The following is a 24,050-nucleotide window of genomic DNA, read 5'->3' on the forward strand; positions in this document are numbered from 1 at the left end:
TGTAGGACTTTCTTCTTTAATAGCACGTCATGTAAAAAAATACAAAATATATAAATAAATCTACTTAGTATGAGATGAAGTAGAAGTAGATGTATTCGTCCAAGTCGACAAAAAAATTGGGCGTAAATCTTAACTATAGAAGCTATGATGAATTATGATTATTATTACAACATTGTATCATCATCATCCACCGTTCATTTGTTGAACTCGTATTGTATGATATATGGTCAAATCAAACATGGAACTGCTCCAGTTGGACGTCCCTGGGTTTGAGGGGGACGTACTCGCCCAGATACACCTCGAGATGGTCGGCCAGGCTCGACTTATCGATGCTCTCGTGGTGGTAGGATTTGCACACGAAATAAACCACGGTTTGGGCCACCAAGGCGAAGAGAAGAACCAGGCAAAGGAAGGATAGCATCAGGACCGCCGATCCGACCCTGAAACCCACCCCAAGATTTTTGTAAGACCCCTCGACGACCAGGAATTTGAAACCCAGTTCCACACCCAGGTAGGAGACGTAGAGCAGGACGAAGATGGCGATTGCCGTCCAGGTCTTGCCCTTGATGAGGATCAGGCTCTTTCGCATCGCCTCGATGCCGCAGGCGTCCTCGAGGACGGAGATGACGCTGGCGACGTGCCAGACGACGCTGATCCAGACGAGGCCGGCGGCGTAGAGGAGGAGGAGGAGGGCGGCGGCGGGGCCGAGGAAGAGGACGGCGAGGACGATGACGAAGACGGCGGCGATGTTGTAGGTGAAGAGGAGGAGGAAGGCCCAAAGGAAGGTGACCATGAGGCGGCGCCAGACCTTGGGGACGACGGAGAGGACCTTGGAGAAGGAGAGCTCCTTGGCGGTGTAGATGGAGGCGACGGAGTAGACGACGGCGGAGGTGGAGAGGAGGGAGAGGACGAGGAGGGCAAGGAGGTAGCCGGCCTTGAAGAGGAGGAAGGCGGACCATTCGGACGAGAGGCGGGAGAGGATGGCAGATTGGGAGGGGGATCCCGGGGGGGCATCGTTGAGGGCGTCCTCGTTGCGGTCGATCTTGGAGAAGAGGAGGTGGGTGACGTAGATGTGAGCGAGGTAGAGGATGGAGAGGGGGAGGACGAGGGCGAGGGCGATCTGGGAGAAGAGACGTCGCCATGAGAGCACGATCTTGGACGCCTCATGGTAGATCCCCACGGGACCCAAGAATTGGAGCTCCTCCGGTTCCAGATCCATGCTAGGGTTAGAATTAAGGTTTCTCTGTGTGGGGAAATTGGGGAAAGAGAGATATAAGGAGAGGAAGAAGGAGTACTTTGGGAACGAAGAGGGAATGGTGGCGGCTTTGGATTTGGGGGATTGCCCCTAGTCTTCATCTAAATTACGAGGGAGAGGGTATGATTTGGGTTATGGAGTGACACATGGGAAAAGGTGTAGCTGAATAACACTGCATGCAGGACATGTGTCATGTCTCCATGTGATGCATATGATCCCTCCAAATGGCATCGATGCTTGCAGCGTCATCTGGGCATCATGAGCATTGGACCCAATTTAGCTCCTTGTAAAATCACCTATCTCTAATTCAATCAAATGATAATTAGGAGCTACATTATTCCTAGAAAAGCTAATGATTTGCATAAATGAAATAGTTTCAATTAGTTAATGAATTTGTGATCTAATCCTTGGATGAGTATGAGTTTAATGGATTGCTTGCCATCCTGAATATCCATCTCTCCGGAAGAGACAAATTTGATCACTTTTCTATCATGGTTGCGATCTTCGCCTATTTCCTTATATACTATAAATTTCACGTACCATCGAGAATTCACCATTACAAGCTTATATATCTATTGAGATGGTATTTTATATATGTTGGTTGTATCGCACTTAATCAAAAGTATAACTTAGTTCTACGGTTGTAATCGACATCCTAAATCATACTCAAGCTTATAAATAAAAAATTTCAACTAAATTAGTACAAGCCGGCTCATTCAATTAATAGGCATTTAGAGGTATCAACCATTATATATTTTTTTCATGTAGACTTCTATTGGATCAATCTATCATAATCCACAACCATATAGGAGCAACCGATCATGCTTGCCCGATCTAATTACATTAAGGTCCGGGTCCTTTGGAGGTTCAGGTTTAACTTAACCATCACATATATATTCCCTTCTTGTAATTTGTAGAACCTACTGCAATGAAGCTTAGGCAGGGCATAGGGGCCATGAAAGGAGTGGCATTTCCGTAGTTCCCTTACTGACCAGGTATCTTTCCAATGGCCGGCAATTGGAAGAAAGTTCGGGTTTTCCAAGGCGGGCGTAGAGACCAGAGCTGGTCCGCCCTTTGGCGGAAATTTCCTTATTGCGGACTCGGTCGCTTCCACAAAGTCGTCGCTGACGCGTCCGTTCTTATCGCCGTCCATTCTTCGACGCAAAGGAAAGTCGGAGAAGAACAGCTCGGCAACGCGGCTGCCGGTTTTGTGATTCATGGCTTCCAACCGAAGGGAGGCACGGTTTGGGTCAGGTCAGATGAGACAGTTGATAGTTGCAGAAGTTATGTAACCGTTATTAAATGTTATAACTAAGATATAAATGAAAATCTATCGCATTTGTTTCTAAATAAGTTAATATAATTTAGGCTGTACATTTTTTTTTGTTTTTCCAAGTAAAAGGAAGAAAAAATCTAAGAAAAGTACAAACAAAATAGTCTTTTATTTTTAGAAAATTGTATAAGTGAAAAAAAACGAATGTTTTAGAGGTAACATAATGGAAGCGGCTCAAAATAGATATAACTTAACAGCCATAATTTAAACCTTCATTTTATATCTTTCAAACTCCTATCCTTTTTCCTCCTATTCCTATTGCAAATTGATGGGTGAGATCTTTCTCGGTCAAGGGTTTCAAATGTGTTAGCCAAGCTCTACCTAGACTAAATGACTGGCTGCGTGTTGCACTTATTGATTCAGTAAATCTTAATTCTTCTACAGAATTTATTTTGATTAAATGTAGAGTAAACTGATTAAATAACTAGAGTTTAAAATATCATTTTAAACTAACAAGGATTATCAGTTAATGCATGTATATCATATCATATTAATGTTTAATCCTTGTAATAGCATTTTCTATACTACAAAATTATTCAGTTACTCACGATTTTTGCCCTTCAAAGTGATTCTCCAAATACATGGTTTACCAAATTGATCAAGAATCACTTGATATTTATGATTTTTTTGGTTTGCTTTCGGATTATCGAGAAAAAAGTCACCGATTGCACAATGGTGATTTTGAAGCATCTATAAGTTTCTAAAGAGAGTTTCTTTTTTATGACATGCATCATATCTGATAATCATGCAAGACCTTTTCCAATCATAATAAATCTAACGATCAGTCTTTATTATCCTAACACTATTAAAGTGGCTATATTTCTCAGTTTTCCAATTTAAATAATCACCCTAATGAACTTTGTTGCTTATAGATTTCTACCTCTATGGAAAGGGATGATAAAATTATTGGACTCTTAAGGAGGAAATACGAGGGAAACTCTCTGAGTGGGATTTTTATAAATCTATGCACAACTAGTTCCTTGTGTAGATGTCATGCATATTACCTTCAAGAAAAGTGGGAAAGGGAGAGATGGGAGAACAAAATAATAATTTTTAATTTTTTGGTGCCTCAAAGCCAGATATAAAATTCCTGTATCAACAATAGCATAAAAATTATAGTCAGATAGTCCCTTCACCGTATAGGTTTCCAGCTTCACGAGCCCAGTTCTATATTCCCATCATATTTAGAGAACTAATACAGATGATAAAGGATTTTAAATATTGAGAACTACAGCAGACATAATGAACTTTAAATAGGATAAACTGCCCTCAGTTAATACTATAAAACCTGAAACATGATATGGTGGCTAAATTATGCAGCTTGCAGTAGAGTTACCATAACAATTAGACTCAACAAGTTAATCAGGGCTCAATTTATAGCCTTCAAGTTTCTTCACATTTTATTTACCTTTTTTATCGGCACTAGTAAATGCACAAGAAAGATAAGTTATATTTATAAGATCATTTTTACCATTTTAGAAGTTTTAAAACCACTAACCACTGACCAACAGTGAGCAGCCTCCCACAACATTTTTATTGAAGGTGAATTTTATTTTCCTTTTTGAGAATAATAAGTGGGCCATGGTAGACTGCCCCATTTTATTTTAAGATATAGTTTTGATATAATTAGAAAACTCCCAAGCATCTTCATGTTCTAGATGAAACACATTTGTTTACCAAACAATCCATTGATTAATTTTGAACAAATTCACTATGAAATCTCTAAATAAGTCTATAGCCCACTAGTTGGTTAATTTTCTGTTTTTTTCACCGTGTTTCTATTATTTGACTTCCAACCAAAATTTTTTATAGGAATAATCATGCAAAAAAACCCGATACTGGTTGGTGGTTTTCAATTTCCTCCTAAATTTTAATTTACTGCAATCAAGTCATCGAACTTTTAAATTCGTTCAATTCTGACCCTGGCTATAAATTCTGTCACATGACTAGCTTATATGGTAAAAGAAAACGATGCCTCATGTAATATCACATGGCAATTTCATCATGATAGCCCAAAGAAATTTATAGCCAATATCCGAATTGAACAAATTTAAAAGTTCCATGACCCGATTGCACTAAATTAAAGTTCAGGAGAAAATTAAAAATTCCAAAATAGTTCAAAATTTTTTACATGATTATTTTTTTATACTATATATATATATAACTGAATTATCCCAGCAAAGAGAAATTTGAAATCATTAGGTCTCCACAATTCACTTATAATTAAAAATTCACTGCTTCGAGCCACCAAGGCTCGCAAATATATCATTTTAGTGAAGTACCTCAGTTTCTAGACAATAAAACAGTAAATTCCAAAAATTAAACTTCATGAGTTGGAAATGGATTCACAGAAGTACAAATGCAGAAGTATGGTCGACCAAAGATGTATTCCAGTGCCCGTCATTTCGACCATGCAAAATTTGAGAGCACCCGAAGGAAGAGCCTCTTTCTGCTACAATATTCTTGGACTTCATTTGGATGATAGTTTCCAGTAAACCAAGGATATTGATCAGATCATGTGTTGATGAAACCTTGTGTCAGCTAGAGAATCACAGTACCTGCCAATATAGTGCTTTTCCAGCTCGAAAAAATGATTTTCAAAGATCGGTCCCTCTCTACCTCAGGATTGAGATCTCTCCCTCATCTTTGCTTTGGCGAAAAATACACCTGCTAATAGACCTGTGGAGTAGAATTTTGTTTGCATATGCCGTAAGGTGGCGGCATGGTAAAAACAAAGTCACACAAATGCCTTTGTGAAATAAGAAAACCTACCAAACAGGATGCTTAGGAAATTCTCCAGGGTAGTTGGTACTTTAAAAAGGAGGATTCCAGCAATAGAGAGAGGAATCTTATTTAGCGATCCTACAAGGCTGCCAAAAAAAAATAAAAAAATAAAGAAACGAATACATCAGCAAAGAGATTCCACATACAAATTGTGGAAAACTGTTTAACTGGCTCAATAATTGAAAAGATCGTTAAGTTAATGTTCAAGAAAGATTTGCAAGACCTCGTATTGAAGCATCTTGGTATAGTGTCGGCAATGCCCAACAAGCACCAGTGCAGACCGGTATGGCATACTAGTTTAAGTACTCGTACAAGTTTTAAGTGCCAACCAAAAGATAATATATCAATTTCTACAGGAAAGTTGGTGCAAAGCAAAGACTATAATAATCCTATAGTGCACTCAGGTAATGTAGCATGAAGTATAGTTATCTTTCAATTATGTAAGCGGTATATGTTATTTTTCGTGCCCAAGACAGCCAAGTTTGTAACATTAGACTTGCATCCTTTTATCAAACCTACAAATCTGAACACTATGTGCATGGTAATTCACAGTTAAGATGTTCTCTGTTTCAAAGAGAGGCCATACTAAAATATTGTTAACTGGTAACTGTTTGACTTCTGCTCAAACACTAGGTTGCCAACCTTTATGATAATATATACCACCTGGTACTAGGGCTTAAAAGAGACTGCCATACAACCTAGAAGAATTTTGGGCAATCCCAAGCATCCAACCAACTAAACCAAATCATTTTCTTAAAAAAATAATTGAAACTTCTAAAAATCTATTATGTTCGGTCATCTTCCAAAATATTATTCCTCAATTGACAATTAATTTGACAGCCTTTGGTAAATAAATTTATCAAAATGTCCACTAAGCATAATAGTTGCTTCAGCTTGAACCACACAAACAATAACTCATCCTATCTCTACTATATACGATGCAAACTCCCAGCATGGTTGGATGTTTGCACGCTAGATTTTGCCTCGAACTTTTTTTCTAAAAATACACTTTAAACCAATTAAATACACCTATTCAAATTTACTCTCTGATAAATGACTAGGAAGAGTATTGCAACAACTAATATTGGGAGTATATTTATCAAATCTTCTCTAAAGAATGATGACTGATAGGATCACAGCCATCAGACAAATTCTCTTTCCTTAAGGGATGACACAAGTGTTTGTGATCAACATCATGCAACATGAGGAGGTTTGTGAAGCAGGCATTGTTTGCTCCAAACTTATTTGACAGAATTGGCACCATGTAAGTTTTTATGCACCTAAGGCCTCTGAGCCTGGTTCATGAAATGCTACAATCAAATATTGCTTCTCTTGGGCATAGGTTTCTAAACCTATAAGATCCTGTCTGTTTCTAATCAGATCCAATCACGGTGAGAAAAAATAAGGAAAGAAGTTAAATATTTTGAACGTAGGGCTTCAGCTTTCTAGATCTTTATGATGGATCAAGCCTGGTACTGCCCTTCGCGACACAAGTTCATATGATTCAGTGGCTTCTATGAACCCACTGAAATAGGAAGGACACAAATGCAAGAGATGGTACATGGGACACTGTACTCAAACTTTCTGAGAATAAAGATTAAAATAAAGGACAGACTGTTGGCCTACAGAAGATTGGAACAGTACATACATATTTTGGGTACAGACCTTGTGTTTTGAAATGATGAGCATCACACAAATTAAGGACTGCATGAGCGTTGTTTTTGAGTTCAAATGTCAATCTACTAACAACATGACTCATTAGTTGACACCTCTCTCCTCAGTGCATGCACTGGGGAGAGGTTGCAGTTTCGAACTCAGAAAGGAAGAATGAAAAGTTCAAATGTCAATGTCAAAGTGTTCCAGTGTACCTGTATGTAGTTGCACCTGTCTGGTGGAGAAACCACATTGAAGTGAAGCTGATTGCAAGTCCCAAAAACCCACTTGAAGTCATCACCAACCAGAACATAGGCATCCTCAAAAGCGGCCTGCCAATTCACTTCACAGATACATAAGCCTAATAAGATAATAAAGAAAATATCACCTGTTGTTCAAACACTCATATGAATTAAATGTATCATCAGCTTGTTCGCAACATAAACAGCATGACAATGACATCATGAATCATGGTGATCCAATCCTTTTGATCCTTACTTTTGCTGCTTATATTTCTATCCGATCTTGACAGATACATTTCATACAATTGAAATCTTCATACAATTGAAATCATCTAGTAAATATCCACTGGTAAAAAGCAGCGTGGAGATGATATAAGTATGTGTATACGTGAGAGGGAGAGAGAGGAGAGAGACCATATCTAGAATTTGACAATAGTTCCTAGAGAAATATTGTTATTTTCCAATTAACATGTTGTAGTATATCATAGACTCTCAAATAAGTGTAAATGGGTATACTTAAATTAATTTTTTTACTGATTTTTATTTTTTGTTTCAATTTTCACTTATTTTTCATCTATTTTTATGAATTTTACTGATTATTATATAATTTTAGAAAGCCAACCGCATAAATATCTGCAGATGCACCTGCATACCACATACGTGCTATGTGGTACCTGCATAGATATACTGCAGCCGCTTTTCCTCAGGTACATATATGCAGAAATAGAGCCAGGACATCCAGCATCTCAAACCTTAGGTTCAATGCATATTCCTGATATGCATACCATCTACAAATATGAAGATAGAAAAAAAAGCATTGTGTCATTAATTTAAGTCATGCTACTACATGAAATATATATATATTAATTTACCAACCAGTTTTATTCAGCTGGTTCTATCAAATGCGTCCCCACAACCACTTCTCTCGACCTTTGGGCAAAATCTTGGCTTTGCCACTACCACGTACCAACATAACTAGCAAGCCTTGTACCAATACTATCTGCCACCTTGTAAAACTTGTATTCTGCTTTCAGTTTTGATTTGTATCAGCTTATGTTCAAAGATATGACATGAAAGCAGCATATATAAATAATTTCTGCGAGGATGATGTAAAAAGACACTAATATGCAATTTTGAATGATTTACTCACGATTTAGAAAGGTAATCCACTTCATCAAATGCAAATACAAGCAGAATCCCCAAAGGCAATGAAAGAGTGTTATTGAGCAAAACCATTGAAAACTCATTCAAATTTCCAGATTTTGTCACTTGCTTTGCTGTATCCATGACCCACCGTAATGTTAGCTGAGGATTAGCAAACAGCATGTGTCAGCCAAAAGGAGTGCAGAAACATCAAAAAAAAAAGTTATATCATTTATTATCTATTAGTCACACACTGCCATCTCACTACTTATCACAGATTACAGAAAATAGCATCACCCCACAACCTAGGAATCATTTCCTAACACTTGGCTAGCAAGCAGTTGATTCCAGCAAAACTGGAAATATGCATATTCAAGATTACAGTTGGAAATAGTAATTCAAACAAACAGCATAAGCACACAATAAATTTGATACAGGTAAGATGATAACTTCTAAGTATACCTAGCTAGAAGAAGGGCACTTTCCATACAGCATCCTGTGATGGGTATGTTGAGGCAAACAGACTACATGCAAGTTGTTTAAATACATATTTATATAAAAAGATGTACAAGGATGATGATAATATAAAGTTCATATATATGAGTTGTTATCAATGCCACGCTTAGAAGCTTGGTACTGGAATTCCAATCAAAGATCTAAAATATATTTTATTAGTTTTGGGACAAAATATATCCATTTTTTTAGCTGAAAGAAAGTTAAACTGAATATTCTTCTAAAGTCTGGCTTATCTAAAATCCTGCAAATTTTATAAACAAATCATAATGACACCAAAAAAAGAAAAAAGTGACTAAATGGAGATTAAAAGCATTAAAAATATAGCTAATTAAGTTTTTTTCTCTAGAATCATGAAGAAACTAATCAACACATGCATGGAATTTTAATACTATTATTGTTTATAACAACAGTAAAAGACATGTCTTGAAGAGCAATGAAAAATATGCCAAATATAAATATTACCGAATATGATGCTGTCAGAAAACAATTAACAATCTGCCATGTATAGCCAACTGCATGAAATGAGAGATCTGTGATTCCTCCTGAAATTGCCGAGATTATCTGCATAAAGAAAGAAAATATATAATTAGAAAATTCAATTTAGTTCTTGTTTTGTCAGAATTAGTTAAAGATCAGTATCCTATCTTAATAGATAAAGAAACTAACGCGAGAAATATCATTTCATATTATTAAGGAAAATAAAGCATAGAAATATCTATTCCATCATCAAGTGATAAAATAAGAATTTTTTTTTTCAATTCTTTACCACACTTATGCAACATGCATGAATTTTGTTTTAGGGTCTGTTTGTTTGAGAGTAATCTGGCATGGGAAAACAAATCCCATGTTAGATTTTCATATTCAGTACGAAGTGGATGCCAGAGGTGGTAAAATAAATGATGGGTCTTATGACTATTTTTCTAAGAGAGAAGGTAGAACAAATACTACCAGAGGGGTGGTATTTGTTTTCCTATACAGAATTACCGAGTGAAGGTAATTTGAAATATCATTTCTTGACAAAAATATCCACACTTATATTATATTAATATTATATTAATTATATTATATAACTAATATTAATTATATTATTATATTATATTAGTATTATACTAATATATTTAATATATTATAAATATATTTATATTGGTTAATAATATTTATAAATAATATATTTAATATATTAGTAAATTTATTAATAAAAATTAATTATTAATAAATAATTAACAAATATTTATTAATTATCAATAAATCTAATATGGTAGTTATTAATAATTTATTTATTTATTTATATATCAAAATATACTAAAATTTATTTATAATAAGAAATATATTTTCTAATATATGTATAATTAATTTAAAATGTTTATTAACTCAAGCAAATATATTTCAATATTCGAAATAGCCAATATTGGCAGCATTTATGTAAGTGGGCCATAAGTGGCCAACAAATAGACTGAGAAAAATATTATGACTTGAATTATTTATTCAAGGGCATTATTAAAAATGTGGCAATATTTCCATATAAGATTACCTCTAACCAAATATAGTAATCTTTTTCCGATGCCATTTTAGAGTAATTTTTCTACTTACCAAACGTGATAAAATTTATTTCCCCTCGCAATCATTTTTCTAGATAAATGATTTCTAGGAATCATCAGATTACCATGCAATCTGACATATCCCAACCAAATGATCCCTTAAAGAAATTTGCTGAAGTGGTATGATCCTTAACACCTTATTTCTTATTTGAGATAGTAAATAGAATATTTAGTTCAATTAATTTTTTGAATGCTACAAAAACAACACAGCAGATTCAGCTAGTTAAAATGTTTAAATATTCATTAGATTTATAATCATTATTTTGTAGACAAAGATAGCAGCAACAACAGCGTCAGAGAAGAGGAAGGAAAGACTTAGAAAGAATCTGCAAATTTGCGGTAAAACTAAAAGTAGCCCTTAACAGGAATTATCAGTGAAGAAGAATGTTCATAAAGCATTTTCAGATAGGAAGAGGCCAGGTGATTATGGCTATTTCCTGCATGCAAATTCATTTAAAGAAAGGACCTAAGCGACCAAAAGGGATATACATGGCAGATTTAAAGATCAGCATGAGACTTTTTATTTTCCAAAACATATCTTCATCAGCAATGCCTATGATAAAAATATGGATGTGCCGAAACTTTGAAACCACAGGTACCTTATATTAAGCATGTTTTTCTACCAGAACTGTTCTCACTCAGCAACTATTATAAATAACAATATGCAATTCCTTATTTTACCCCTTTCTATTTTGAAGTGGCATACAGTAATTTTGAGTGAAGTGACCAGAGTTCTAATATTGCATTTTGGACATACCATAAGGAACAGAGCAGCCCAGACTGTGTTGCCGTGATGCTTTTGGAAAAGATACGTTTCGCCAAGAGCAGTAATAACATTGGTGACATTCTTCAAAACTGTTACCATGGCAACATTGATGTACTTTAAACTGCAAGTAACAAGGATATTGATTTAGCAACATAATGCTTGATGCAAGGAACTGAAAATGAAGTTGCCTTCCATGTACATTATGAACTTCAGCACCCTAATGCATATGCTAAATAAATATGCGCTCTAATACTATAGCAATGGCGTCCAGATCTACAGTACAAATTGACTTAAAGAAATGCAATAAAAACTATATCAACACTGAGATCCCTAAAATAAATTAATATAAACTGATGGAGCACATATAAATAAAAGGACAAGTTTTTAGTTACGCACGTAGACACTTCAGTTTAATAAAACCAAGAAAAAAGAGGATATTTCTTCAAATGATGTCAAGAACTGATAAAGACTGATAAATTCTTTTTCTATAGAAGGAACATAAAAAATGACAGCATCCATCACATGTAACAGAAGATGCATCTGATGAAGGATTGCGATTGCATCACCTAGCATCATCTTTTTATCTGTGAACCAAGGTTTTTATACCAATATCGGGTACCATACCAGTACATTATCAATATGGTATGATACAGCTCCCGTACCAATGCAAAGTCAGGACCTTTTTCCCATGCCTAGCCATGGTACCACCTGAAATCAAGCAGTACGGGTTGGTACAGCACGAAATAGGCAGAACCAAGGTACGCGGAACCGACCGAACCGACGTACCGATGGAGACTAGTACCGAATCAGTTCGAAAAGAAAAAAAAAACACGCAGGCGCGCACACGTCCGCATTATGCCATTAAATGCCACTCTGTCTCCGCGCAGGGAATCGCGCGCAATTCCTTGTGCGTGGACACGCGCTGGCGTGAGTCGGGAAACCGTTTCCCCACTCGCGCCCATGCCCCCGCACGCGGGCGCTATTCCCGGGCCTCTCTCCTTTTTTTTTTTCTTTTTTTTTTCCCTTCTCTTCTTCTTTCCAACCCTTCTCCTCCTCTCCTTTCTTCCCCTCTCTCCTCTCTTCTCCTCTCTTTCCCTCCTCCCACGAGCAAAGCAGGAGCCGGAACCGCACCGGAGAACGGGTGATCCTCGTCGGCCCGAAGGAGGAGGTAGGCTTCTTCTCTTCTTCTTCTCTCTCTTCTTTCTTCCTCTTCTTTCCTCTTCTTCCTCTTTTTCTTCCCCGGTGCCGAGCTTGTACCAAATTCGTTTCCGACTCCAAAGGGGTCGGAACCAAATTCTATGGTTGTACTGTATCGGTGCTGGCCGGCACCAGTACGGTACAGGCTGAACCGGTCAATTCCAACCGGTTCAGCAGACCATGGGCAAAACCAATTGGTTCCGTCTAGTACAAGCCAGTGCAGCCTCTACACCATACCAAATCTTGGTACCTTATTGCTACAGTATGTACACCTTGTACAGGGCAATGTATGTCGGGACGGCGAACCTTGCCGTGAACTGCATCACATGATTCCATGGATGGTTGTGATTTCATTACATGTGATGCACATGGTAAACTTATTTACGATGAATCACAACCCACCAAAAGGTGGACTTGTACCATGATTTAATTGATACTTATTTAATTTTACTCTCCCAAAAGAGAGATAGGTCATAAAACATTTTCCTAGAAAAAAGAAGATGATTGCATTTATTAAGAGAGTAAAATTAGAATGATAAAATCTAACGAGAATTTTGGAAGAGAAACAGAAGAGAATACCTCCCAGATTGATGTCACAGACCTGCATAAATGCATGGTTGTTCCCTTCCGGGGTCAATTTCTGGCATGACTAACACACTTCAAACATCAAGAAGCCCCATGAAATATGAAGTTGCTTTTTCAAATATTCTAAAGTTTATAGTTTGTATTCTACACCTATGTTATTGGACCATCTGAAGCTGTAAGTGCCATTAACATCATGAACAAAGTTGTGCTCATGAGATTGTGGATGATTATAAACGAGATTGGTTTTAAAAGGAAATTTGAGATTTATGGGTGAGAAGGTAATTGGGACATTTATTAGGATCACTGGTGCTGATGCCTTTTTGCTGCCAAAGCACAGTACAGCAGGCATAAGGCGCCCCTCACCCCCCCCCCCCCCCCCCACCCCCACCAAGCAGTGTAACATTTCAAGTTGCTAACGGACAAATGGAACATTCTGCCAGGATATCACTGAACCAGACAAACACATATCCAGCTTTAAAACCATCAAAGTAAAATTTAGCTGGTAGCTGAAATTTGCTTGTAGTACAGTAAAAGCAAGAAAAGGAAGAACAAATGGGATTAGTAGGCAACCCAATAAGAGCTATACTATTATTTAAGATTACACCAAAGAAAGATGTTATAACAAACTTCAATACAGAAACAATCCCTGATATAAATCATGGTTGCTTTTTTAAAAAAAATTCTGACAGATAATTACTCTATTGTAGACTGTCCAACAAATTAAATTTCTTAAGTTGATCATGACTCACATAGATATAGCTGTTCCTAAATAATTACCTATGTTTATTAACAATTCAAAAAATGACAAATTGCTGCAGATAACTAACAATTCATAAAAAGAATTTCTAATATCGATCAATTAATCATTTTAAACTTCGAATAAGATAAGTCCAATAGATTCCGTTTGCCTGAGCTTTGAATACATCATAAATCTTTCTCTCTTTGCTGGACTGCAACTAAGACCAATACTCCACAAAATAATGCCTACTAATTTACATAAATTACTAAAAGAACTCAGAAGCCATCACCACAGCATCATGGTTTTGCTTCCCACAATATAAATATAATGTATGAATCATCAAACATATACAGTTTTACACTGCTATGCTAAATCCACACTGTATGCACAATGTAACATGTGAATGAAAAATTCCGTAATAGATGCAAGATATATTTAATGTAGATAATGATCGATGATAAATCTACCAATAAACAGCAACCTTAGGCAGAAGGGAATGACTATTGGAGTATATGAAGCAGATTTGGAAAACAGCCTTTTACCATACATGGAGAAATTAAATAATTGAATAAGGAATTATATGATGTTAAAGAAGTACATTAACCGAGGGAGCAGCTGAAAGAATGAAGATAGCACTTAAGTGAATCAATGTCGGCGGAAGCGACCCGAACCGGCCAGTTCCGCCCGTTTCAAACCGTACGGGTGGCTCACCGGTACGGTTCCGGCTTCCGGCTCAGAAAACAGGACGCATTCCTAGAGCCGGAAAAGAAGAAGGAAAGAGAGAGCGAGAGGGGGAGGGAGGGAGAGAGAGAGAGAAAAAGGACGCCGGCGGAGCCCGCGAGGGGGCCGATGCCGGGGAAGAAGGGGCGCCTAAGTGGCCAACCCCTGTTTCAAAACAAAACAGGGGTCGGCCACTTAAGCGCCCCTTTTTCCCCGATGTCGGGCTCCGCCGGCGTCCCTCCCCCGCTCTCTCTCTCTCTCTCTCTCTCTCTCTCTCTCTCTCTCTCTCTCTTCCTCTCTCGTTCTTCCTCTCCCCCGTTTGTTCAGCCGTGTCGGTACAGGCTTAGCATGGCACGGCACGGCGCATGACCGTACCGAGCCGTCCCGCCGGAGAACCGGTATCGGGTCTGGTGTCGGTTCCTCCGACCTTGAAGTGAATATTGGAACTTACTAAGAACCTAAGGAACCAAAAGTACTAATCTATTCAGTTTTATTACAGCCTGACAGAAATACAATTACTCTCAAAAAACATAATCAATAACTACATGATATTACCAGAAAAGTAATGCCCTCGAAAAATGAAATGCACTGAGAGTCCTTGATCAAAGAAAAAACAAAAATCTTAGTTATTGACGCCGAAAATCACAGCAAGAATCTGCAATGCAACCAGTATGGAACAACTTCAACAAATCTATTATCATGGTATGGCCAAGGACCCATCATACAAGGGCAGCCTAGTGCATGAGGCTCCCGCCTTTGCAGGATTTGAAGAGGGTAGATGTACGCAACCTTACCCCCATGTAGAAGGGGTTGTTTCTGTGTTTCAAAACCATGACCTCCAGATCATAATGGAGCAACCAAAACATTGCACTAAGGCTCACCCTCATCTTATAATTTATTACATTCCTCTCACATTGAACCACATCAAAGATGTTAATTAGTAAACTATACATTCCGTGTATGACAGTGAATTCATCTTAACCTAGAAAGACATGACATGCACCAACACTTCAACCTAGAGTATAATTTACGAAATCCTCTGATAATGATACCACTAAGGCAATGTTTTACCAATAGCCTGATGCCATGTAATGAAGCAGTTCATAACACAGTGAAATGATCAAACTGACAAATCAAATTCTTCAATTGACAGTGGAGAAGGCATTAAATAACTTGGAAAGGAAGGGAGGGGGGTGATGGGCAAAAGTATTCAGAAGGCTTTACAGCACAATTCAGTATAATATTATACTTAAGTGAATGCAAGTACTAACCATCTACAAAAGCATACAAGTTGACTGTCAGTAATCCTAGCTAATAGCTAGTTTTAAACCTTCACCTGAAGATGCATACAGATCATGTTTAATTTACAACAAAAAGGGTTTGCATATTAAATGTTTAAATCCTTCTAGCTGACTACAAACAAACCCTTGAACTGATAGTTGACTTCAGCAAGTATACTTACAATTAGTTTAGAGAGAAACAAGTGTAAAGAAACCATGACAGAAATGGCTACATACCTAAAAATGCTTGTACTGAGCATCCCAACAAATATAACATTGACCGGCAACCAGACCTTAATTAATTTCCATGTAAGAGGTTCTGTTGTTATTACTCCAAATAGTCTCAGAGAAGAGACGATAATTACTGAAACAAGATTCTGCAACCACAGGATAATGGGCATCAACCTCTTAGTCATTTACACTGTTTCTTAATGGTCAAGCTATTGAAATATAAAACAACAAAGAAATTTTGTCATTATAGTCGTAAATAGATGAGATATAGCTGCTTCACCTGGTAAAGCATCATTGATATTCCAGCATTAAAATCATAGCCTGATAAAACAAACTTATTAACCAGTATCATGCTGCATGATGATATGCAATATGCAAGACCAGATAGAAGGGCCTGATTGTGGATCTTTACAGGCCTGTAACAGCGTGAAATTTTCTCTTTGTCTTTTGTCACTTTACCATCTTCCAAGTCAATGTCTTCTTCCCGAAAGGATTTTGCACCAGAAAATGATCTATAAATGAAAGTTTAAATTTTGGAAAAGACATAACATGGTAGTTTAGTATTGCTGTTATACAAATATATGGAGAAGGTTAAACAGAGAGAATAAATAGTTGAAAAGACAATGCATAACAGAAATAGGGCATATATAAGAAACTAAATTATTCATGAATTACAAGCCAGATAAGGCAAGAATGTTACGATGCATCTATGCTTTAACATTTCATTTGCTAGCTAAAGAAACTACACAAATGCTATGTTTTGTGTATGTGAGGATGCAGAAATCAGAGGTGACTGCAGCAATTTTAGGACCCCAATCTAGTCTGATGAAGAATAACAGAAAAAGAAACTTTTATGTATTAAACAGCACCTAAGACTAAAATAAGTTTATTCTGCAACTGCAGAGTTGAAGAATAAAAGAGAAAAAGAGAAAGAACAGCATGTTCCTTTTATGAAACCTTTTTGCCTTCCACAACTGCAATCAATATCAACATATAAATGGTAGACATATCCTATTCTGCTTTAGTTTATTCAGCAATCAATTGGAGCAAGAATCAACCAATTAGTAAACAAGATAGGGATATCATCTACAAAGAGTTGCTCTCTATAACAAAGGACCAAGTAAACAAAAGAAAAGAAAGAATAGAATTGATGCAGAAAGGCAGATTATGGGCAAAAAAAGTGAAGCTTCAATGATTTGCTTTAAAAAAAAAAAGGTTGAGAAGGTCAAATTAGCATTGTGGTTCAAGCTGATGTAACTGGATCACTTGAACAGCATTGAAGGGCTTAAAACATGAAGGATTTAGGAATTAGGATTTTGATATTGATGTGGATGGGGAAGAATTATATCTAGTGTTCCAGGACTAAAAATATAAGAACGAGATTTAGGTCAGCCGACACATTCTAGGCAACTTGAGTTTTGACTAAAAATGAATGTAGAAAAACTGAAATTTTAGCAACTTTAAAGTTGAAAATGGGTTTAAAATAAGTAATCAAATGGTCTAGGGATTATAATAGGTTTTAAGAGGGATCCATGAAGAGAATTGAAAAGAATTACATAAAATGGAAATAATAAATATTATTTAATAAGCAGAATAGGATAATTAGATGGAGTCATAGCCATTCATAGGAGCCTGGGAATAATCGCCTAGCGCCTGAGAAAGCTGTACCAAGGGCTGCCAGAGGATCAGACCCATCAGTTTCTAATTTGATGTAGACATGATGATAACCAGGACCAGTCCGAACTAAAGTCATTGAAAGCTTGAATCAAAAATTTGACCTGTTTCAACTATGGACTGGATAGAAATACGAGACCCATTCCAAACCCAAACGAATCAAAGAAAACTATCAAGATATGTTTCCCCTTCCACCCAGACCTCCTCAAATTTAACAAACAAGTGTTCTTGGGCATTAGCAATAATGTTTATATTGTTAATCATCTGTATGGGTTGTTAATGATAACTTAATGTGGTTGGTAAACTAAAATTATGCTGAATGGATTGCTGGCAATGCCAACATATCTGTATGTGTTGTCAATGATAACCTAATGATAACTTAATCTGTATGTGTTGTTAACTGCTGTCTTCTCACATAACATATCTCTGACATGAATCTATACTTGTTTCTTATGCTTTGTGTCCTGATTATATTTGACCTGATTCAACCCTAAAAGACCTATGGATCAATAATAAATCATAAACCTGAACCAACCCATATGCAAGTGCATCAAAATTAAATTTAAATTTTTTAATATGGATCAGGCTTCAGTCATGACAAGCTTTAATCCAACCCCATCTGCTAGAAGCCCTAGCTGAACCTTCACCATGAGTTAAAAAAGTGAGACAAACTTTGAAATTTTATTGCAACTCCAATATATCTTCATTGCTATCATTACACAAGTACCTTTTGGGTAAAGATTATAGCTGACCACAAACAATCTCAAATCCATCCTTATATTCAATGCTAGTGGAATCAAAACTTCTCTTAACAAAAATTAAAACTCCTTCAAGGTGCTTCCTACTTGAAAAGGAGCCAATCTCACAAAAACTAGAGAAGCATTACCAACGCAAAGTCCCATGATTAATTAACAAGATGCATTATGGCAAAAAATCAACTGATCAACTAAGAAAAGGTTGATCCAAGATGACTTTCAATATGATAATAAAAATAAAATAAAGTATTATAAAGATCATACATGATACTTCTATATGTTTCACATTAGAGAACTCTTAGAAATCAAGTTCAAAAGGTAAATAGGGAATCTATCAGTTGATTATGTTGGAATACAATCAAAACCTAACAAGAAAGCTACTGCTTCTCTTCAATCAGAACACAACTCTCACAATTTAAGATTTGTCAGTTAATTAAGAATATCAATAACATTCAGATACGTGTGATGAGAAGGAGAAAATTAGAAACAATACAACCATATTATCAATAGCATCATCTGGAAAACAAATTGTTAAGATCATGAGGAATATGCGTGCCTGATAACAATATCTCTTCTTCCACCACCTACAGGACTTGTAAGTTGACCCAATGCCCCATTCTGTTCACGACTCATCAAACCACTTCTTTCACCATTTAGGACTGGATTACTTGTAGTGTCCAGGACGAGTTTTTCAAGGACTGCATCAGGAAAATCCTGAGGAGCGCCTAAAGAAAGAACTCTTGAAGAGAAAAGGACAAGCTTCAGAAATGGGTTGAATTTGGCAATTTTCAGTTCATGAAAAAAAAGGAATCAAAATAAAAGAAAAACAATTTTTATAAACAGTAGGGAAAAACTAGTACAGATATTATGGGAATATTTATTTTGGAGAATTTTAAGCTTGTTATACATACAAGATACATCAATTTTAGGAATAAAAATAATACACTCATAATTATAAGTTAAATGAAACCATGCGAAGGAATTAATATCATAATGGAGCTAATAAAGCCCAGACAGATTATGATTATATTGGATAAAGTTATAAAAAGATAATCAGCCAGACTACAGGATACTAACCAACAAATCTATATTACTATATAATGCCAAAAACCTTGGTTGTTTTTGTCCATCCCAGTGAATATGATACATATCTTCTGTTCTCTTGCTTAACATGTTCCAGCACATTAGACCAAAAAAAAAAAAAAAATCAAAGGTGGTGCTGGTCCTTCATAACATACCAGGAGAATGAAAACACAAGACTGTGAAAGTAACTTGATCCAAAGCAAAAGTGGGCCAGGAGGAAAAGGCCACACTTTGGTTGGTGAATTGCTACATTAGTTAACTATTTATGCAGTGTTCTTTCCGACATCTTCATTTAACATGCTCCAATATGAAGAGGCAAAAAATGCCTCTTATGGGTACCGGGATCTCCTACACTCTGCCAAAAAGGCGACATGTTGAGTTGTCGATAAATAAATAAACAAATAAGCCAACTGCTGCCCTCATGGGGCCAACAGGAGCTGGCACGTTACTTATCATGGGGAGACCTTTCATGGTGAGAGAGAGAGAGAGAGAGAGAGAGAGAGAGAGAGAGATGCTATATTGATATATGAGGAAACAACTCATAAGTAGAGAAACGTTGTTTTTGACCTTAGTTTGGCATGTCAATAATGATCTGGTGGGGATCCATTATAACAGAATAAAGCTGCTATTTATTGGAACCCTGTTTTCCACCTCAATTAACTGGAGCTTCCACAGTTGAATTTTAGATAAATTCGCTAGCCAATCGGCATCCATATTGCCCTGATGATAAATCTAGAGAATCTTGATGGCCTCAAATTATAAGAGGAAGTCAATATTTTCTTACACAGGAGATTTACGTCAGCTAGGTTAGCACCTAATTCTTTATAGAGATAAATCTACTAAAATTTTTTGAGTAAAAGGAAGGAGAAACTCCACCAAGATTCATTAAGCTAGGATAAATCTACTATAATTGAATCCTAATAGGAGACTTTGATAGGTCCAACATCTATGGGGTTTTTCTATGTACTTTCTGCCACTCTTTTAACCTTACTAGGCTACATGAAGATTTGTTATAAAGTTTGGGCTAGCAAGTTGTAAACCATGTTGACGAGATGCTTCAATCATCTTGAGGACCAAAGGATGGAGCACCATTGACAATTCTCCGTAGACACACTTCATATCTACATTTCTTATTACAATTATCATCTTGAACCTATTTAAAAATGATTCAGATTTTTCAATGGATACTAAGTTTGAAAAACTCTGAACGTTTTCACATATAAATTAACAGTTCAATATGGCATAAATTTTTTTTTGAAGAGTGTATGTTACATAGTGTATAATTGATTAGCAGCCACTGATACGAATTTCTTGTTATAACTCCAAAAGCTCCACATGCATAAACTTTGTTTTAATCATGATTCTCTTGTACACGGTAAAAACATAATATAATATGGATATCCACCTGCAAGTTCATGTGCTTTAACTAGGACCATTAGTTGTTAGGACTAGAAACACTGACAAAGAACAAATTAACAAAAAAAGAAAAACATAAAGACAAATAAGTTTTGATATACTGAATATGCAATTCATTTATTCAAATAAGCACAGTTTATTTTCAGTTTCAGAAAACCTCTATATTATCAGTTAGCCTGAGGTTAATAAAAACTGCTCTAGTAACTATAGATCTTCCTCTAGCAAGATACAGTGCCATCCTTTATCTTTGTATAAACAACTAAAGTGATTAAAGAGCAGTTTACAGCTCTGTAATGCAGTTCTTCTCATTCTAACAAACAGAATTTGTGAAAACACCTGTTTCATTAGCTACCCACTGAAGTTACTTTTAACCACGGTACTGACTTCAGGTCTTCTTCTAACATCATACTTTATTATAGTAATTATTTTATAAATATTTTGTTGCAAGATGTTTAACCATCTTTTGGCTCACTGACTTGGTAGAAAAGACAAAGAAAAATTTAGATTTAATGCACCTGGGATATTTAATCCAACCTAAAAATCACCAAAACCATCTCCTAAATGAACTCAAGCAATTGTTCAATCCTGTACAAAATCTTCAAGCTAAATTTGTAGTGACCAAAGCAAGTAAAATCATAAAATGGAACTTGTAGGACCTGAAGTCAGCTTTGAATAAGTACTCAAATGCCTCAAATGGACATGCATGACCCAGGATATGCCCTGGAAAAGCAGATGCTACGAAATTCAAATTTCAAAATTTTAATTAAATCCTATTTCCAATAGGACTTGCATATTACATTAATCCCCTATCAACAGAACAATATGTCCGGAAGTTCAACATTACAAATACATTCTGTAAACCCTAAACTAATTTAAAAACGATGGTAATAAATAATCCACTTCAATGGAACAAGTATAAGAAAGACGCTGATCTACCCCTGCACAATATATATTTGCCAAAATCAAAAGGCTTGATGAGATTTTTCTCATTCATTTTGATCATACTTTGTCTCCATAAATCATGCATTGTGTTCATCCTGAAAGAAAATATCTTGCTTATTTTAAAAACCGTCTCCATAACTATCCCTCAATAAAATATTTTGAACAACCTATTTTAGCACTTGCCCTATCACAAATGATGAGTTCTCCATAAAGAATGTCAAAGGATCTAGTACTTGTGTCACATAATCAAAGATATTTGCTCATGTGATACACACGGTTACAGCACAATAGTTTATGAGGCATATGATTCATCCATCATCTCCTTAGGTATGTCTTCAGCTTTAGGGCTTCAACTTGGATGATTGGAGTATGATGCCCTCACAATCCACATGATGATCCTTGCTTTTCTTCTTTGACATGGAATCTATTGAAAATCAGGGATTTGGCATAAATATTATCCCCTCTTGTCATATTTTAAAAAATCTCCATCTCACATTAGAGCAAAAGCTACCCACGCTAAACCCTGCGGACGAGAAAATAGTTCTTTTCTTTGTTAAGAGTTTTTTTCTACCTAGGCTCTCACGTCGGCCTCGAAGAACCAGTTTTAAATACATATCTGCAGGTCAGATGCATGTAAAAATCTTAGAAGTGTATTAATTTCTTTCTTTGCAACTTTCATAAATAGATTGATAATTGGTCATTCTAGCAATGAGTTTGACCCACCAAGATAATGTTGGAAGTAGGCTTTTGTAGTTCTTAAAGCTAGGATAAGGGAGTAGGCACTGAAATATCTTTGTGAAATGCCATGTTTCTAGTATCCTTAAGCTAATTTTTTGAGTTTGTCCCTATGTTAAGTGGGTCTGTGTATGATTTCAAGCTCAGGTATGTGTTGGGGAGTTGAATCCATTCTAGTCATGAATTTTAGGTTAGAATTAGTTGGAAGGTCACGAGTATCGAAGATAAAATCCCACTAATTCCAGTTTAAAATTCATGACAATCAAACCCAGTACCCCCCAAAATCAAAGAAATTCAACTACCAGCTTTCGCTTCTATCCAAGATTTTTAACAACCTGAATCCAAAAAAAAAAAAAAACGCGTCTTTTCGAGCAAAGAGCTGAAATAAAAGCTCACCTCGAACCCATAAGCGCTGAGAGAAGGCCACACAGCAGAACCAAGAATCCAAACTACACTCTCACCTTAGATTCGCGACGAGAGAGAGAGAAAGGGGAACAATAGGGAGTGGAATCGGAACTTCGGAAGGAAATAAAAGGGAACATCAAAGGACGGGTAATTATTTTTGAACGGTCCAACGCTCGATGGAAAAACACCTAATTTTTCGTTCCATTTCTGCGTTAGGTGCGGGTTGAAATGGAGAGAGTGATTTGGTCCATCTGGATTTGGGGTAATAGGAATTAAGGAGCGCTGCACACACACACACACACACACATATATATATATATATATATTAAGTTAGCACGTAGCCAAGTTGGTCACTTTGTTTGACGAATCGTGGGATTGTACAAGTGTGTTTCCATTGTAGTGGAATTAGTCTTTCAATGTTGCCGGATTTGACCAAATTTGATCCATCTCTTTACTTGGCTTGTAAGGCCTTTGTAACCTTCAACATTGCATCTGCAAATTGATGAAGTACCCAAAATTTGTAGTTTAATGTTATTGAACTTAAAAATAATTAGCGCTAGTAATGGATCTATTTCATCTATAAGTATATACTAGGAGGCATGAGTGATTCCCTCTACGTCATGCTGGTAGATTGTAGTATATATTGGAATTATTTCTGGAGTTGGCCTATCAATCCATATTATCTATTTATCTCATCTCATAAATATGCTCCTCCATCAAACAAACTTATATATTTAACCTTCCAACTAGAGCAAACAGCCCTTTATTTTTTCAAAAATATAGTAGAGTTGCCACAGCCTGACTAGTCAAATTTTCTATTTTAGTTTGCGAGGAGAATTTAATATTTTTCATAAAAAATTGATGCTTGAGAAAATGATTTTTGCATGTTTGATTGACTATGAAAAAGTGGCACATTACAAAATAATTTACATTTGATTGAGCATCAACTTTTTCGAAAAAAATATATAAAATATTTTTTTATATCTTTACTAAAGAAA

The 24,050-nt window shown here is 36.2% G+C and overlaps 2 protein-coding genes across 4 annotated transcripts; both read right to left on the minus strand.

Moving 5' to 3' along the window:
- Positions 1-101: 101 nt before the first annotated feature.
- On the minus strand, positions 102-1,532 carry LOC103723786. Its single transcript, XM_008814819.4, has one exon. It carries the CDS (start codon positions 1,217-1,219, stop codon positions 233-235), a length of 987 nt encoding a protein of 328 aa, XP_008813041.2. The 5' UTR covers positions 1,220-1,532; the 3' UTR covers positions 102-232.
- A 3,254-nt stretch (positions 1,533-4,786) lies between these two features.
- Positions 4,787-23,322, minus strand: LOC103723787 (GDP-mannose transporter GONST1-like). Of its 3 annotated transcripts, XR_003383012.2 has the most exons (11): positions 23,044-23,322; positions 19,028-19,210; positions 16,323-16,554; positions 16,049-16,188; positions 11,282-11,411; positions 9,389-9,487; positions 8,418-8,572; positions 7,241-7,357; positions 5,361-5,458; positions 5,147-5,267; positions 4,787-5,056 (listed from the first exon to the last, which is right to left on the minus strand). XR_003383012.2 is itself a non-coding variant. In XM_008814820.4 (10 exons), exons 1-10 carry the CDS (start codon positions 23,052-23,054, stop codon positions 5,209-5,211), a joined length of 1,224 nt encoding a protein of 407 aa, XP_008813042.1. In that variant the 5' UTR covers positions 23,055-23,322; the 3' UTR covers positions 4,787-5,208. The 3 variants fall into 3 exon arrangements, 2 of the variants coding, with proteins under 2 accessions (XP_008813042.1, XP_008813043.1); XM_008814820.4 differs by having other exon boundaries at positions 4,787-5,267; XM_008814821.4 differs by lacking the exon at positions 19,028-19,210 and having other exon boundaries at positions 4,787-5,267.
- Between the last annotated feature and the right edge of the window lie 728 nt (positions 23,323-24,050).

The sequence above is a fragment of the Phoenix dactylifera genome, chromosome 7 (genome assembly GCF_009389715.1).
Source record: "Phoenix dactylifera cultivar Barhee BC4 chromosome 7, palm_55x_up_171113_PBpolish2nd_filt_p, whole genome shotgun sequence".
NCBI lineage: Eukaryota > Viridiplantae > Streptophyta > Magnoliopsida > Arecales > Arecaceae > Phoenix > Phoenix dactylifera.

Bases quoted from the DNA above. Each gene is read 5' to 3' on its own strand.
- LOC103723786 (XM_008814819.4), bottom strand. From the start codon at position 1,219: ATGGATCTGGAACCGGAGGAGCTCCAATTCTTGGGTCCCGTGGGGATC.
- LOC103723787 (XM_008814820.4), bottom strand. The intron at 5,459-7,240 runs GTACACTGGAAC...TTTTTTTGGCAG, and splicing joins ACAGGTGCAACTACATACAG to CCTTGTAGGATCGCTAAATA. The intron at 5,268-5,360 runs GTAGGTTTTCTT...TCTACTCCACAG, and splicing joins TTTCCTAAGCATCCTGTTTG to GTCTATTAGCAGGTGTATTT.